At 55.9% G+C, this 17,908-nt stretch overlaps 1 protein-coding gene across 6 annotated transcripts in view; it reads left to right on the top strand.

Annotated features, from left to right (window-relative positions):
* The first annotated feature begins 2,819 nt into the window (after positions 1-2,819).
* Positions 2,820-17,908, top strand: part of FCSK (fucose kinase) — a 38,319-nt gene continuing 23,230 nt past the window's right edge. Inside the window, exons 1-8 of one of the 6 annotated variants that reach the window (XM_039503781.1) lie at positions 2,823-2,952; positions 4,021-4,065; positions 7,045-7,078; positions 12,307-12,413; positions 13,788-13,939; positions 14,595-14,645; positions 16,713-16,838; positions 17,261-17,333. In XM_039503781.1, the coding sequence (XP_039359715.1) occupies positions 12,335-12,413; positions 13,788-13,939; positions 14,595-14,645; positions 16,713-16,838; positions 17,261-17,333 (481 nt within the window). In that variant the 5' untranslated portion in view covers positions 2,823-2,952; positions 4,021-4,065; positions 7,045-7,078; positions 12,307-12,334. Of the gene's footprint in view, positions 2,953-4,020; positions 4,066-7,044; positions 7,079-12,306; positions 12,414-13,787; positions 13,940-14,594; positions 14,646-16,712; positions 16,839-17,260; positions 17,334-17,908 lie in introns of all 6 variants that reach the window. The other 5 variants (XM_039503782.1, XM_039503783.1, XM_039503787.1 and 2 more) reach the window with 5 other exon arrangements.

Here is a 17,908-nt window from a genome sequence, read left to right on the forward strand (position 1 = left end):
CCCATGATGCACTGCGCGCGGAGGCGCCGCTCCTGCCAGGGCTGGTGGGACTTGTAGTCACCTGGCCCTCCTGGGGCTTTCTTCCTCGGGAAGGGCCGGGCCAGGGGAAACTACCATTCCCAGCATGCAGCGCGCCCGCCTAGAGTACAAGCCACAGCTACTGTGGGCTGTGATCAGAAATGGGGAAAGGCTCCTGCAGGGTTGTCAGGGGAAGGAGGAAATCAGGGATGTTGTGAAGGGCCAAGTAAGACTATAACAGGAGTCAAAAAGGAACTAGATAAGTTCATGGAGGACGGGTCCATCAATGGCTATTAGCCAGGACAGGCAGGGGTGGTGTCCCTAGCCTCGGTTTGCCAGAAGCTGGGAATGAGTGATGGGGGATGGATCACTTGATGATTCCCTGTTCTGTTCATTCCCTCTGGGGCACCTGGCAGTGGCCACTGTAGGAAGACAGGACACTGTTTTTTTGCTCAAGTATAGCTACTTTTAAATCTGTTATAGACTGTCCAAGGAGATTGAAGTGTTCTCCTACTGGCTTTTGTATGTTACCATTCCTGATGTTCTTATACGTAGGGACTATCCGGTTTGGCCAATGTACGTGGCAGAGGGGCACTGCTGGCACATATCACATTAGTAGACGTGCAGGTGAAATGAGCCCTTGATGATGTGGTTGGGTCCTCTGATGGTGTCCCCATATCTACTCTAGTGACACCATGAGAGGACCCAACCACATCAGCCACATCATCAAGGGCTCATTCACCTGCACGTCTACTAATGTGATATACGCCATCACATGCCAGCAATGCCCCTCTGCCATGTGCATTGGCCAAACCGGACAGTCCCTATGTAAAAGAACATCAGGAATGGTAACATACAAAAGCCAATAGGTGAACACTTCGATCTCCCTGGACATTCTATAGATTTAAAAGTAGCTATACTTGAACAAAAAAACTTCAGAAACAGACTTCAAAGAGAAACAGCAGAACTAAAATTAATTTGCAAATTTAACACCATTAATTTGGGCTTGAATAAGGACTGGGAGTGGCTGGCTCATTACAGAAGCAGCTTTGCCTCTCCTGGAATTGACACCTTCTCATCTATTATTGGGAGTGGACCACATCCACCCTGATCGAATTGGCCCTGTCAACTTGTTCTCCACTTGTGAGGTAACTTCCCTTCTCTTCACGTGTCATTATATAATGCCTGCAGCTGTAATTTGCACTCCATGCATCTGAATAAGTGTTTTTTTTTTACCCACAGAAGCTTATGCCCAAATAAATCTGTTAGTCTTTAAGGTGCCACCGGACTCCTTGTTAGTGTTGTTCCTGTGATTCATTAGGCACTACAATGATGTTCATGGCAACGCTAAGTCCCTTTGCAGATCCAGGCCCATGTGTTTATCTGTCCTGCCGTACTCTCTCTTCTTGCTTTAAATTAACTGCTCATTTGAAAGTTAAATTGCTTTGAGCATTAGAGAGTTTCCTTAAATACACAGTTCAGCTCATAAACCCGTTTATCCCACTTCTCTAAACTTGCTTAACTTCTTGGAATTCAAAATATCATACAATAAACCCACTTTTGTGTATTCTGATTTTTTCTCATGTTAAAAACAATTGCAAATATTCCATAGCATCTTTATCTAGGGCTCTCAGATCTAACTTGCAAACATTCATTCTCCCAAACACCCCATGAGGTAGGTATTATTCTCTTCCTTTTAGATGGGAACCAAAGAGGCTAGAGGACTTCCCCAAAGTCATCCAATGAATCACTAGAAGTACTTAACTGGAAACTGGAGTTTAGGAATCCCCTGCTTATTTTACCATTATACAACTCTGATATCTGTGAGCCTGGGGGATGCGTTTAATTGCTTAACTCTACCAATTACTTTGAAAGAGACACTGCATTTTAATTGCATTGTAATTAGAGTTGAGAGGCAGCACTGTCTAGTAGCAAGGAAGCAGGACACTTGGGTTCTGTTCCCTGCTGTGTGACCTTAGACAAGTCATTTCCCCTCCACCCTTTCTCTAATTAGAATTAATATCTTTGAGGCAGAGACGCTCTGTGACTATACACATGTACTGCACCTCACTCCATGGGGGCTCAACTAATAATCGGGGATTAATTTTCTTAATCAGGACAATAAGACGTTCGGATAAAGAGGCAGGTGATTCTCTTCTCTGCACCAAGGGCACTCTTTTTGAGATGGCTTCTTTCTCCCTCCCTCTGATCTGAAAACATGTCTATGAAGATGTATTGTGGATGTCCCCGGCTGCATCCTCTTGGCCCTGCAAAGCTTGCTGCTGCCAACCGGATGGCTCTGATGGTTCCTCCTCCTTGAGTCTTATTTTAGGTGAACAATCCTCACTTTACTGGGTGTACAGGCCCCCCAGCTGGACCAGCTCAGGAGAGCTGGAGCCAGCACGAAGCTGGCACATGCTGAGCCAGAGCCCTAGTGAGCAGGATTCTCTCTGCCCCATGTGCAGGGCCGGCTCCAAACCCCAGTGCGCCAAGCGTGCGCTTGGGGCGGCGTCCCGCCGGAGGGCAGCAGGCGGCTCCAGTGGACCTCCCGCAGGTGTGCCTGCAGAGGGTCCGCTGGTCCGCGGCTCCCTCTGCAGGAGGTCCACCGCAGCCGGGGGACCGGCGAACGCCAGAGCGCCCCCCGCGGCGTGCCGCCCTGCTTGGGGCGGTGCAAATCCTGGAGCCGCCCCTGCCCATGTCAACGGGGAATGTGCCCGCGGGCTGGGGCGCAATGCACCCTGGGAAGTGTAGTTTAGCCTGCGTGGCTCGTGCCCGCTCTGGAACCCGGGGCGGAGGCAATTAGCGGCGGCGCCTCCTTGAGACCCGGCCAGGATAACGAACTACAACTCCCAGCAGGCAGCAGGGAGGCGCGGCTGGCGGGGAAGGGGCTGCGTTAAAGGGGCAGCTCTGGGAAGCACCGTCCGGCAGCAGCAGGTAAGCCCAGCCCAGCCCGCAGCGTGGGGCTCGGGGCAGCCTCCCCCCCGGGCGCGCTGGTGCAACCCCCGGGCGCAGGCTGCTCCCTTCCCCCGCTGCGCTGGGCTCGGGGCATGGGAGAAGGAGTAATGTTCCCTTGGGGGCCGCAGTGCTGGGGCCGGGCCGGCTTCCTGCTCGGGCCCCCCCGCTGGCCCCCGAGCTTGGGATCGGCCCCTCTCCGGGCCCTCATCGCGCCCCGCGCTGGAGCCGAGCTAAGCAGGAAGCGACGTGGCGTTTGCACCGCTCCTTAGCTGGGGCTAGACCTGCCCCCGGGCTGGGACAGCTCGCCCAGGGCGGCAGCTTGGGGGGGTGAGAACAGCTCGGCTGCACCCCTATGCCGGGGGCGGGCTATTGCCTAGGGAGAGCTGGGACAGCCCTGCACCTGCGGGGAACTCCCCAGCGGGCTCTCACAGCTGCTCTCAGCTTCCTTAAAGGAGCCAGAGGGGCACTGGTGAAGCTGGCTCAGAAAGACTAGCTTTAAAGCAACCGGGGCGGGCGACTGATCCCCACGAGCAGGCAGGTGCACATGGAGAGGTGGCACCCTCGAGCTGAAAGGCAGCTGGCATCTATACACTTGCGTGCATGGGCAGGTGTTCCTTACACACAGCTCCATGCTGCTGGGTGTGTGTGTGCGCACAACAGGGCCGGCTCCAGCCACCAGCTAAAGAAGCAGGGGCTTGGGGTGACCAATACCAAGAGGCGGCCCTCCGGCCACTATTGGGGCAGCACGTCCGGGTCTTCAGCAGCAATTCAGCGACGGGTCCCTCACTCCCTCTCAGAGAAGAGAACCAGCCGCTGTATTGCTGCTGAAGAGTGGAGCGATGTGATCATGCTGCCGCTTTATTTATTTCATTTATTTATTTTATTTTTTGCGCCGCTTGGAGTGGCAGAAAACCTGGAGCCGGCCCTGATGTGCAGGGGGGGCAGGAGCTGCTGCTCCTGCTCCTTGCACACATGCAGGCCCATGGGTGCCACTCCTGTGCACATATATGCTGACATATGACAGATATTCCTTTTACATGTACATAGGGACATAGAGGCAGCATTCTCTGCACCCCTTACATTGGAGGGCAGGTAACTATGATATGCAGAAACACACCCTCCCTTCCATTTCCTGGGAGCAGTAACCTATCAACATTCATCATATGTTGTTTAGTTACATTCCGGACACTCTTTGCAGTAAGAGTGTCTCGTATTGAGTGGGTTTCTCCCCCTGATCATAGAATATCAGGGTTGGAAGAACCTCAGGAGGTCTCTAGCCCAACCCCCTGCTCAAAGCAGGACCAACCCCAACTAAATCATCCCAGCCAGGGCTTTGTCAAGCTGGGCTTAAAAACCTCTAAGGAAGGAGATTCCACCACCTCCCTAGGTAACCCCTTCCAGTGCTTCACCACTCTCTGAGTGAAATAGTTTTTTCTAATATCCAACCTAAACCTCCCCCACTGCAACTTGAGACCATTACTCCTTGTTCTGTCATCTGCCACCACTGAGAACAGTCTAGATCCATCCTCTTTGGAACCCCCTTCAGGTAGCTGAAAGCAGCTATCAAATCCCCCCTCATTCTTCTCTTCTGCAGACTAAACAATCCCAGTTCCCTCAGTCTCTCCTCATAAATCATGTGCCCCAGCCCCCTAATCATTTTTGTTGCCCTCTGCTGGACTCTTTCCAATTTTTCCACATCCTTCTTGTAGTGTGGGGCCCAAAACTGGACACAGTACTCCAGATGAGGCCTCACCAATGCCGAATAGAAAGGGATGATCACATCCCTTGATCTACTGGCAATGCTCCTACTAATGCAGCCCAAAATGCCGTTAGCCTTCTTGGCAACAAGGGCACACTGACTCATATCCAGCTTCTCGTCCACTGTAACCCCTAGGTCCTTTTCTGCAGAGCTGCTGCCTAGCCATTCGGTCCCTAGATTCTCAGGGCTTATTCTGTGATACGTTAAATCCCATTTATTAGTAATGAAAACCCTATTTGAGGAGGATTTCCAAGCATTTTCCCTTAAATTACAGCAAAACCAAGCCTCCTCCGAAGCCCTGTGCCCTGCAGAGGAATTTGCAGCAGCGATGGGTGGGTCTCTAGGGTCTACCAGCCCTGCTGTCCCCTGCAAGCTATTTTCAGCACAATCTTTCTGTGGCTGTTCTTGTTCAAATCCATTCTGAAATGCAGCGCAAGGGTGCGTACCCTTGAAGCAGAAGCCCTGCTCCTGGGGCACCGTTGAAGGCTATTGGAAAGTCCACAGGAATGAGATCAAATGATTCTGCTTTATCCCCGGGTTTGCTGATGTGCTTGTGGACTCTTGGTAGATCCGAGGACAGACTCACTGGTGGGAATGTGAACTTGGCCTTTGTTCTCTCACCAGCTTCTGGGCAGGGGAGGACACATATGGAATCACAAGCTGACCCCTCCCTCTCCCCAGCTGTTCAGGGCTGGATGTTGTTTATACCCCTCTGTACACCTAGTCAATGGGAACCTTTCCATTGATTTCGAGGGCCCATGAGTTCACCCTCTGTGTTTATGGGGGATGGCAACTGCCTGATGTTGAGGGACCGTTAGTGATACACTTCTCCAATTGGTTACAATTTTGGAATGTCTCATTCACGTCAGTGTCTCACAAGACAGGTCAGTTGTCTGCCAGGGGATGTGACAGGAGGTGGAGCCAGGAGAGAAATGAAATAATAGTAGGTGCCTGCAGGAGAGAGGCAGGGTTTGAAGCAGGCGGAGAGAAGGGTCTAGTGGGTGGAGAGGAGCATTAAGGAGTCCACGGTTCTGCTCTCAGCTCTTCTGCTCCTTCTCTGTGTGTCCTTGGGTTGGTCACGCCCCCTCTCTCCGTTTCTCGATCTGTTAAACGGGGCTGAGCACGTTGATGGCGCTATGGAAATGGAGAATATTCACATTTACCAGGGGGCGTGGCTGTGAAAAAACAACTACTGACAGCAGGGGCAGCCCAAGACCAGAGACGATGGAGTAGGGCAGTGGTCTCCCAACTTTTGAGGGTCGCACCCCCCCTAACCCCTGTCCGTGTCTCCTCCCTCCCCCAGATCCGGGGCCGGGAGCAGGGCGTGGACAGGGGTATGGGGGCCAAGGCCTGGGCCGCAGCTGGGGATGGCTCTGGGGCAGGGAGCGGGGCCAAGGGTGGGGATGGGGGCAGAGCCACAGCTGGGCCCCTGTCCAGGTGCAGAGCCACGCCGAGGCCAGGCATGGGGCCAGGAGCTGTGCCTGGGGGTGGGGCTGGGTGGTGCTCCCTCCTTGCCCCCTGTAGGAGCTGGCCCGGGCCCACTGTGCCCCCCTGAACATTCCTCCACACCCCAATAGTTTGGGGACCTCTGCTCTAGAGGAAGCAGCTGCCATCATGTCTGGTTGAGGAGGCGGCTGCAGAATGAGTCTTCTGGCTGCCTTGTGTCTCGCTCATCTACCGCGAGTGGGAGGAAGCTGTCCCTCCAGTAGAGCGAATAAGGGACAGAGACCTGACCATGAGTTGCTCAGCTGATTGCAGAGTTGTGCTGAGCTTCTCGGGTGGTCTGAAATGTGCTGCTTTCACCATTGATCTGCCAGCCAACGTGCCTTGGATTTCTCCCAGGCATGTTTCTTCATAGGGTTGTTGATTTGTGAGATATTGCAATGCCGCGTGCTGGCCAAAACCATCTAAAGCAGGGGTCCCCAACGCGGTGCCCGCGGGCGCCATGGCGCCCGCCTACTGGCCACCAGACAAGCAGCCGCTGAAATGCCGCTGAGAAGTGGCAACGTCAAGAAGTGGCAACGTCAAGAAGTGTATTTCGGCGGCGACGCCTCTTGATGACACTCCCTCACGGCAGCATTTCGGTGGCTGCTTGTCCGGCGGCCACGGTCCTCGGAAGCTAGTCGTCCGGTGCCCACCCCACGGAAAAGGTTGGGGACACTGACCTAGAGGTACAGTGGAGGAAGGGGAAGCACTTATGCTTCATTGGTGGTGCACTTGCATGCATTTTGTGCATTGCTCTGTGAGATCCAGTGCTTTTGAGCACTGGGCCAGCGTCCGAGGTGCTAACAACCTGTATCTTATTTATATAGCACCAGTTGGACCTTCTTGGATTACTTTGTTGGGGCAGGTGAAATATTCTGGACTTTATCCCCTTATAATGAAATAATTCGTATTTCTTTGCTTCGATTCAGTTGGCAGTGACTATTGCAACGTACTGAGACGTGCACGTGGTGTCTGGAGTGCCTCCAGTGGTATTTCTGATTAGACTACTTCTTAGAACAAGACATTTCCCATTGGGCTAGATGACCCAGATTTTTCACAGGAGGGCTGAGAGTTTCTGTGTCTAGAAAGAGGAGAAACAATAAAGCCTGGTGGTTTCTTAGGACAGGCTCCATTTGAGGTGTCTACCCTCTTCTGGAGATAAGCTTGTTTCTGGAGGGGATGGTACGATGAGGTTGCTTACAGTGGTATGTGGCCTGTCTGTGACTGCTAGTAGCAAATATCTCCAAGGGCTGGAGATGGGGCACTAGATGGGAAGGGCTCTGAGTAACTACAGAGAATTCTTTCCCAGGTGTCTGGCTGGAGGGTCTCGCCCACATACTCAGGCTCCAACTGATCACCATATTTGGGGTGAGGAAGGAATTTTTCCCCAGGTCAGATCGGCAGAGACCCCGGGGGCTTTTCACCTTACTCTGCAGAGAGGGTCACAGGTCACTTGCTGGTTTGAACGAGAGTAAATGGCAGATTCTCTGTAACTTGAAGTCTTTAAATCAAGATTTGAGGACGTCAGTAACTCAGCCAGAGGTTAGGGGTCTATTACAGGAGTGGGTGGATGAGGCTCTGTGGCCTGCCATGTGCAGGAGGTCAGACTAGATGATCATGACGGCCCCTTCTGGCTATAAAGTCTATGAGTCTGTGTAGAAACAAATTAAATCGTGTGCTTGCACAATACACTACAGACATAATGTGCAGTACAAGCATTTCCAAGATAGTATAAGATTAAATTTGATTTCTGAGCCTTCTGAATTCTGCAAACCACCTGGGTTTTCCAAGAAACTCCTTGGCTTTGGAGAGAAATCCTTTTGGACATACACCTAGGGAACTGAGCAGAGCCAACAGATCCTCAGTATGCCTGATGACTGCCAAACACCAGTTGAAAGTTCCTGATCTGTTTCATATCGTGATCTGTCTTTGCTAAATATTTACTAGCTAAGAACCTGTCCTCAGAGTTACGAACACCCCTGGAATGGAGGCTGTTTGGAACTCTGAAATGTTCGTAACAAAACATTATGGTGGTTCTTTCAAAAGTTTGCAACTGAACGTTGACTGAATATAACTTTGAAACTTTACTATGCAAAAGAAAAATGCTGCTTTTAACTATTTTAATTTAAATGCAACAAGCACAGAAACAGTTTCCTTTCTTTGTCAAACCTTTTTTTAAACTTTCCCTTTATTTCTTTAGTAGTTTACATTTAACACAGTACAGTACGACATTTGTCTTTTTGTTTTTGTCTCTGCTGCCTGATTGCTTACTGCTGGTTCTGGTGTGGTTGAACCGTCAGCTCATAATTCTGAGGTTCTACTGTACTACTGTTGCATAATGGGGCATAATCTGCAAATTAGGCACCAGTTGCAATTAGTTAAGCCTTTTGTCTTTTATTGAACCAACTTCTGTTGGTGGAAGGTATAAGTTTTCGAGCTACACAGAGCTTCTTCAGGTCAGTGTAGCTCAAAAGCTTGTTCCTTCCACCTACGGAAGCTGGTCCAAAAAAAGATATTCCCTCACCTACCTCGTCTGAGTCAAATCCTCACAGCTACAACAGTACCATAAGCAAGTCCTGTGTCTGCATTTTAGTGGCTAGTGTCTTTGTTGTGCCATTCGCCTCCCCAGCTCTAATTTAAGAGGTATGATCACGCTGACACTGGTCTCCGGCACCTAGATTGTGTGGCAGATGGGACTCTGGAAATAAGTAGCTAGGTGTCTGTAGCTCAGGCCAGGTCTACACTACAAACTTACACTGGTCTAACTACATCGCTCAGGGTATGAAAAAATCCACATCCTGGAGTGACGCAGTTATACCGACCTAACTGCCACTGTAGACAGTGCTCCGTCGATGGGACCGCTTCTCCTGTCGCCGCAGCTGCCGCCTCTCGGGGAGGAGGAGCACCTTCGCCCAGGGGAGATGCTCTCCCCTCAACATAGGTAGTGTCCTCACTAAGTGCTACAGCGCATCTGCACCGCTGCAGCTTTTTAAGTGTAGACCTGCCCTAGGTTATTGCGAGAGAGTCAGATGCCATCTGGTTCCCCCCCAAAGGAATTGGCCCAAACTCCTCCACCGCTTTCTGCCGTCTGTGCTTTGACCAAGGGAACGTGTGCTCCTGGCGAGTAAGCCACAGGATAGGTGTGGCGTTGGTCACCAGGAAAAAGCAAAACCCCTTTTGACCGGCAGCAATTAGGAGCTTTCGATTGGTGTCTGGCATTCATAGGGGCTCTGTAGGAAAGAGAGTTTTTCCTGGAAGCTGCAAGGATAAGACATTATCTGCCCTGCCTTGAGATGGCATTTGCAGGCCAGGCAGACGGACAGATTTCCTAGTTTCACTGCAGCATCTTAGGGTCTCAACAGCCCGTAACACGGGGATAGTGGAAATGCAGGCTGGGGGCTGGATGGAATTCTGTGCTGTACCTTGTGGTTGCCCTTCTCTTCAATAGCAAAGTGGGGTTCGGGGTCACATGCCCACAACATACCCATTTTGTGCCAAGCAGCCAGCCGCTGGGGACTAAATATCCCAGCGTGCAATTCTACACCTCGTAGCTGGCCCATGGAGACTGCCCGTCCCAGCCTGGAACCAAGCAGCTGGAGCCTGCACATCCCAACAGGCAACGTCCCATCTCGTCCCAAGTGTGATCCATATTCTTGATGAGAGCTGGGGCAGTCTGCTTTATCAGTGGGCTTCCTGGCAAGCTGCCAGTGTGGCCCCTGGCTGGGCAAAAGCTCGTCCCCTTGTTGTGAGGCTGCAGTCGTCAGGGCCCACTGTGCTAGGTGCTGTACAAACACCAAGAAGCAGGGTGTGCCCCGAAGAGCTCACAGTCTAGACAGACAAGATCAAGAGCGGACAAAAGCCGCTTGCAGCATTTTCAGTGGCAGGGGTTTGGGTGGTACCCAGTGGAGCAGGCTGCAGCCCTTTAAGGCAGCTCCTCCCAGTTGGCCCTATTACGTTGCCCTCAGCAGGTTCCCCCACGCTGGCAACAAAGTCTTTCAAACCCGAACAGACCAAAACCCCTTCCTGACTGAAGTCTTTTCCTCTCAAGCATCTCTGCCGGGGTGCAGCCTTCATCCCTGGCATGGAGGCCAGGTCACCCCTCGGGCCTTTCCCTGGGTTGGAGAGGGCAGCAGACCTTCCCCTGCTAACATCTTCCCCATTGCAAGGGAAGAGGCAGCTTACAGCCTGACCTCTTTCCCCAACCTCATCTTGATTGGCTGAGACGAGGGGAGCCCTGCCCCACCCTCCACTCCAAGACCCCTGATTCCAGGTAGCCTGGCATTTCCCAGGGATCACTTCCTTTCTGCCACTCCCTGGAAACTTGTCTGTTCCTAAAACCCTGGAACAGGGTAGCGTGGCCTCCCAGATTTACCCCTCTCACCTGAAAGGGCCAGTACACCCCAGTACACCTGATTTGCACACAGATTCTTATAAACATTCCAGGTTTTTTTATACCATCACTGGTCCAAGTGTGGATGCTGTTACAATAGCACAAAGGTGCCTTACACCAGCACATCTCATTCCCCTTCCCAGATGGGAATAGCTCTGCTGCCATACGCGCACATACCGGTCTAACTGCGTCCACACTAGGGGTTGCACAGCTTTAACTCTTCCGGCATAGTCCGCTTGTGTGAGCGGACAAGCAGGTCTTCACATGTGACTGCTCAGGGCTCAAAGCAGAGCTCATCAAGCAGGTGGGAGCTGCAGTGAGACCAGACTGCAGCATTTCTGCTTCCTGCCGTTAGGTGCCATTGAGTGCTCCCTGGGAGTCTTCTCTTGTCCCCAGTGGAAGGAGGCACATTAGAGAGCATAGTTAAGGTTGGCACTTAAAGCCGGGCTTGTTCTGTATGAAGAGCACAGCATCTCCTTCCCGAAGGTACAGCACATTTCTGCAATTTACAAGCAAATCCATTGATAGAGCTAAAATAATTACAGCTTGGAATTTGCAGTTTTCCCCTCCCGCCTGCAGTTTGCTCCTGTTCTCCAATCAGTGGGTGAGTTTTCCTGCCTGCCCCAAAGAGATCCTCAGGGTGCGTCTACATTGCATTGTAAACCCAGGTCTGTGGGATCCAGGCTTGTGGACTTGGTGTTGCCAACCCCGCACTTGAGCGTCCACACTGCATTGTAAACAGTTGCTGGACCCAGGCCTTCCAGCCGTGCTAACGTGTCCATACAGTGCTACGCAGACCTGACTTGGGTCTGCAGCATGAGCTGCATCCACACGGCAGCATGAAAGGGCTTAGACTCCAGTCTCGGCAGAACACGGGCTCTGATCCCCCTCCCTAGAAGGTCCTAGGACCTGGGTCCTGGGTGCTTTCTGAGTCGAGTCAGACCGAGCTGTGTGTGGGCAGGAGGGGAGGTTGGGCAACCTCAGGACAGGTTTTACCCTGTGTCTTTGGCTGTGCTTGCAGCTAAGCTGTGTCCCGCACCGGTTCAGCTGTATCCACCGCCAACGATGGGTCACTTTTGCAGCCTAGATAAGAGCACCCATTCTCCAGGCCACTGCGTCCATTCAGAGAGGAGCTGGTGGATGAGAACTGGGCTGGAGACACTTGTCTACAGGGCCAGTTTATTTCACAAACCACCATCGGATGGGAACAGCTTTGGATCTCTCCTGACCTGGCTTTGAACAGCACCCAGACATGAGACTGGGTTCCCGTCACCTGAGCCGTGCCATCCCCCTCCCTATTTCATCGACTAGCATATTTATTAAAGCTCCTGCCCCAGTTTCTGCTCAGATCGCAACCCTCCTGAGCCCCCGGCGGAGCCAGTCACAAAGTGTCCAGCTGGGGGCGCCGTTCTGTGTATCGAACAGCCTCCCCGGTGCAGCCCCGTTGTGTCAAGGCTGCTGCGCCTCCTCCGCAGATAAGGTTTATCTGGCTAATGGCCATTGGGAACCAAACCCTGTGTGGCTGCAACTCACCAGCCTCATGCAGCTCTCCCTCACCAGCCACACAGCACAGCGGGGTCCCCGATCGCAGCCAGGCCCTGAGCCTGTTACACAAGAGCCCCATCCTGGGGGTGCCGGTGCCTCGCGAGGGGTGGGTTGGTGATGGGGAGATGCTGCAGCCTTTGCGTCCCTTGTGCAGAGCCAGCGGCGGGCGCCAGGGCACCTGGATGGCGCCGGGAGGGGTGGAGTGGACCGTCGTCGTGCTGACCTGCCAACACAAGGACAGCGTGTGTGCCTTCCAGAAAGGCAAGTGGCGCAGCTCGCGTACCAGGGGCCCGGTGCTGACACGGACGCATCCCGGCTGGGGGCGGTTCCCAGCCCTCAGAACTTTTTGCCAATCTGGGGATGGACTTGGGCTTTGTGCGGGACAAAGCGCTGGCCAACGCCTCCCGTAGCCTGGGCCGATTCTCTGCAAGCTTCCCCCTCCCGCAGCTCATTGATCCCAATCTGCAGCCTCCTGCCGATCCCACCTGCAGCTCTGCTGGTGCCCCTCAGTCCCCACCTGCAGCCACGTGTATCCCAGCCCTGGGCTCCCACCTGCCATGGCTGTGTTGGTGTCCCTCCAGCCGACCTGCAGCCCCCTGCTATCCCAGCCCCAGGACCCCCACCCCCACAGCCCTGATGCACTGAATTCCTGACCTGCAGCCCTGCCCCCCATGCTGTTCTACTCCCGGTATCGCCGCATGCATCTCTGCCAGGGGAATCCCCGCTGCTGTTCCAACCCTGGGAGCCCCGCTCGCTCAGTGCAGCCGTGCCAGAGCCTAGAGTGCTCTGTCCGTGCCGAGGTGGCGTGTCATTGGCAGCTAACCAAATGCTCGGGCTGCACTGCGGCTTTAACCCCCGTTCCCATGCCACTGGGGCAGGGCTTGGCGGGGCAGAGCCATCCCAAGGAGCTGGCATCCCTGGGGATGGACTCAGGACAAGAGGTGGCAGTGTGTGCTGTGGCCACAGGGTGAGGTACGGGACTGTGGCTCTGTTATCAGCACAGGAGAAGGCCGCAGGTCAGCGGGCCCATGTGCTGCTCAGATGTCACGTTCTCCATGCCTGGGGGCTCAGCCTGGGGGGCGTGGAGGGGGGGTGTGGCTTTGCCTGGCCCTGCATGGGAGACCCGGCTGCAATGGGTGGGACCTAGGCCGGACCGAGTAGTCGTGTGGCTATTGCCAGGTAGGGACCCATGTCCAGAGCTGCCTGGACTGGGGGCCTGGTCCCAGTCTGCCCTCGGTTTGGCTCCCCGGCTGTCTGGGCCCTGGAGGAGTCCAGGCCCCAGCGTGGCTGGGTGACAGGCAAAGGGAGACACAGTTCCTCGGTGCCCTGTAGTCCTGCGGCGCAGGGAGCAACCCCCCCACTCAGAGAGGGGCTGTTTGTCTCGGGAGGGCCCTGCTTCACCCTCCACACACTGGCCCAGGGCTGTAGGGGGCAAGGATGAGCCTCTGCGGCTGGAGATCCCCCACCACCAGCAGACAGCAGGGGTCACCACGGTCTGACCCACAGAGAGGGAGCCGTGGTCCTGCAGCGCCCCCCGTCCCCAGGCTGGTCACTCAGCACATCCCTGCTCCTCCCCCCCCCCCCCCCGCCCCCGGTCACTCAGCGCCACCAAATGCCCCTGCTCTCGTTTGCTAGAGCTGGAGATCCGGTGGCGGCGGGGTGCGCTGGGCCCACACCCCCTCCTGCTGACTGTCGAGGACCCCGCAGCATGCGTGGGCAGCGGTGGCGCCACCCTCAACGCCCTGCTGGTGGCAGCCGAGCACCTGAGCGCCAGGGCGGGCTGCACGGTGAGTGACGTGGCACGACGGGCTCCGGGCCGCGTCCAGGTGGCACCTGTACTGAGTAGCTGCTGGGTGTGCACCCAGATGAGCTGGCTGGGCAGCTCCAATGCCCCTGTCTCCCTGTCCAAGGCTGTGCTGGCATTGCCCGCCCTGGAGGTGCCTCCCCTCCAGCCCCCTTGCCCCCAGCCCATGGAGCTGGGAACCCCCAGTCACCCCCTCCCCCATGCCTGATTCAGCACAGGCTGGCCACCCCGTGGGCTTGGTGCCTCAGCACCATCCAGCGCCTGTGGGGACCCCCAGGTGCAGGGTGCTGTAGCAAAGCAGAGCTATAATCCCCTTCGCGAGCGCGTATAGCTACAGGTGGGCCCCATGACCCCAGCCCCCTGCCTGCCCACTCTTGGGGGCCATATCTGGGGAGCAGGGGCCAGCCTGCAGCATGTAGCTGCTGTGGGGAAGGGCCTGCAGCCGGGTGCCCAGATGGCGATGGCAGGAGGCACTGAGGCCTGGCTGGTAGGGTGCCCCCAGGTCTGTGGCCCCATAAAGCTGGCACAGGCTGATCTGGGTTATAGCGTTTGCTGGAGAAGGGGACGCTGGTCAGAACTGCCCTTCCTTGGGGCTGGTTCCCCAGCTCGGCTAATAGGTTCCCTCTGCGCTCCTCCAGGTGGTCACCGCTGATGTCCTGCGCGAGGCCTGGATCCTTATCCTGCACATGGTGAGAGCCCAGTGGGGCAGCGAACAGGCCTGCTCTGCAGTGGTGGGCATTGTTCACCCTGCCCCTCCTCCTGGGGCTGCCAGCCTGGGGGCATCATCAACCCCAGCCTGGCTGCCGGTGGCGAGTCCCCACCTGGGGGGGGTGGGACGTTGGGCTGTGCCATCCAGCTGGCACCTCCCTCATCCAAAGCTCCTACCTCCAGGGCGCATGTCACGTTACCTCTCACCATCAGCCTCTCTGGCAGCAAACCCAGCCCACCTGGCACTGAGGGGAGTGACACCCCGGCTCTGCCCCTTGGAGCATGTTGGTACCAGGGGCCGTGCAAACCATTACTAAATGCCACTGCATGTGCACGGGCCACTGCAGGTAACGTTAGTCCCAGGTAGATCTATGGGGGGGATGTAAACCCCAAAGACGCTGGGACCAGAGCGGCTGCACCCCCCACTGATAAAATCAAAGCCTCCTGGTGCATAATGAGCTGAACACGAGCTCCCAGTGCTACACTGTGGCCGAAAGGGCTAATGCGATGCTGGGATGCATAAACGGGAATCTTGAGTAGGAGCAGAGAGGTTCGTTTACCTCTGTATTCGGCGCTGGTGTGACCGGGGCTGGGATCCTGTGTCCAGTTCTGGTGTCCGCAATTCAAGAAGGATGGCGATCAATTGGAGAGGGGTCAGAGACGAGCCACAAGAATGTCTAAAGAGCTTGAAAATCTTGCATATAGTGCCAGAGCCCAGCAGCTCAGTCTGTTTAGCTTAACAAAGAGAAGGTTCAGGGGTGACTTCATCACAGTCTGTAAGTACCTGCATGGGGAACAAAGATTTAATACTGGGTCTTCAGTGTAGCAGGGAAAGGTCTAACATGATCCAGGGCTGCAATTTGAAGCTAGACAAATTCAGACTGAGACTAAGGTGTGTATTTTTGACAGTGATGGTAATTATCCGTTGTAGCAATTTTACCAAGGGGCGTTGTGGATTCTCCGTCACTGTCCAGTTTTAAGCTCTGCTGTTTTTCTCAAAGCTCTGCTCTAGGGGTTATCGTGGGGCAGGTCTCTGGCCTGTGCTAACAGGAGGTCAGATCACGGATTATCATGGGGCAGGTCTCTGGCCTGTGCTAACAGGAGGTCAGATCACGGATTATCATGGGGCAGGTCTCTGGCCTGTGCTAACAGGAGGTCAGATCACGGATTATCATGGGGCAGGTCTCTGGTCTGTGCTAACAGGAGGTCAGATTAGGGGTTATCGTGGGGCAGGTCTCTGGCCTGTGCTAACAGGAGGTCAGATTAGGGGTTATCGTGGGGCAGGTCTCTGGCCTGTGCTAACAGGAGGTCAGACTAGCTGATCACAATGGTCCCTGCTGGCCTTGCAATCTGTGAATCTATATGGGGAGCTCCTCCCCTGATCTCACTGCAGTGGGAGAGTGGGTACCCAGTCGGTGCCACGGCTCTGCTTTCCTGTGGCAGCAGCTGAGGTCCCCGTGCTGCCATCCTCTGCCTTCCACGGGACGTGGCTGGAGCTGTGGGACTCCTGGGCGGACGGGTCACACAATCCACATGGACCCACTGGCTGCTGGATGACATCCCCCTAAGTTGCGAGGGTCCCAGCTTTATTCCACTCCCACACATTCCACCCCGGGTCTCCCCTGCCCTCTCAGTGCAGCAGGGCGATAATCCCCTCCTAGGGCTGGCGTCTGCTGTCCTTTACATGGCACCTCTCAAAGCCACCACGCATTTCAGTGCTGCCCCTGATCCCCAGCCCTGGACTGTGCTATCCATAGCCTGGCTGCAGACACAGCTGCCCCTGCCTGTCTGACCAGCCCCCGCCCCAGCTCTCAGCCCAGGAAGGGGCGCACCTGCTCGTGGGGTTCCAGGCAAAGCACCCAGGGGGCATCTGATGGGGGGTGACATTGCTGGGAGTGAGAGCCAAAAGGCCCAGAGGCCACGGCTCCTGGGTCAGAGCGGGGCTTGGGGCCAAGTCTCTTCTCCACAAGGCCTCTCGCAGGACGGAGCCTGTCACCCTCTCTGCCCTGTCTGCCACTGACCAGTGCTCCGGCGCTTTCTCCCATCAGGGCCGCGACTTCCCCTTTGATGACTGCAGCCGGGCCTTCACCTGCCTCCCCGTGGAGGACCCCGATGCCCCGGCCGAAGCGCTGACCTGCAACCTGGACAGCCTGCTGGGGACCATGACGCACCAGGTCAGTGCTGGGCGGGGGCGGGAGGAAGCGCTGGCTGGGCTCCTTTAGGAGGGCAAGACTGGGCCCCATTCAGCCCAAGACCAGCTCATCCTGGTCCCAGCATGCACTGCTTTCTCTCCATCCCCACCCCCATGGCCAGGTCACACAGCACACTGGGGCCTGGGGCCTCCTAGAGAGGGACCCCTGGGCCCTTGCCCCGGGGCAATGATGAGATCCAGCCGGGGAAAGGGTGGGCACCCCCTGCTGGTGAGGTTAGGAAGGCCAGAGAGTGAATGGCTGCCCAGCTCCCTTCGCCCCGCCCTGCGGTGTTCTGGGGTGGGGAGGGCATGTACTCCGGGCCCTGTGCTGATCTCCTGGCGCTGTGCAGCCCAGGTTCGGGTCCCAGTGGACGTCCTCACCTCCTCTTATATGTCCCTCTGTAGCTGTGCAGGGGCTCCCCGCCGGGAGTGTGGGTCTGCAGCACCGACATGCTCCTCACCGTTCCCTTGGCAGCAGGTACGTGCTCGCCCTGCGCCGGGGGGGGGGGGGGGCCTCCGAATCAGAGCAGGGCACAGCTAGAGATATCAGCCCAATAGCCAAACCCAGCCTGGGCAGGGTGCAAGGGATGGGAGGGCTCCGTGGGGCTCCAAGGTGGGATAAATCCTGCCTCTAGCACCCCACAGGGACCCTGGCCTCAGCAGTCCCCAGAGGGCTTGCATTGGGTGGCAGTAGCCGCTGAGAGAAGAGGCTTGGCCGACGGCTGTCCTGGCCTCTCTGTGCTGCCCCATGGAGCACAGGGCAGAACCCTCGGGAGGCTGTGTCTGATGGGTGCAGCAAACGGTGCCCCGCGGGTGTGCGGCTAAGGGCGGGAGGCCGCTTGAAGCCCTTGTTCCTATGAGCTCTGGGCATGCCCTGGTGCCGCTCAGCCCCTGACTGTGCGAGAGGTAGGACCCAGTGCTCTGATCCCCGCAGCCCGGGCTCTCCGCCTTGCAGGGACAGGTGCTGTTGGCCTGGGGACTGGCCGGAGCGATGGCCCATGTCCGCATACCCTGGAGGGTCAGCCTGTCTCCCAGGCGGTCCCCAGGTGAGCG

This window comes from Mauremys reevesii, linkage group 16, assembly GCF_016161935.1.
Source record: "Mauremys reevesii isolate NIE-2019 linkage group 16, ASM1616193v1, whole genome shotgun sequence".
Classification (NCBI taxonomy): domain Eukaryota; kingdom Metazoa; phylum Chordata; order Testudines; family Geoemydidae; genus Mauremys; species Mauremys reevesii.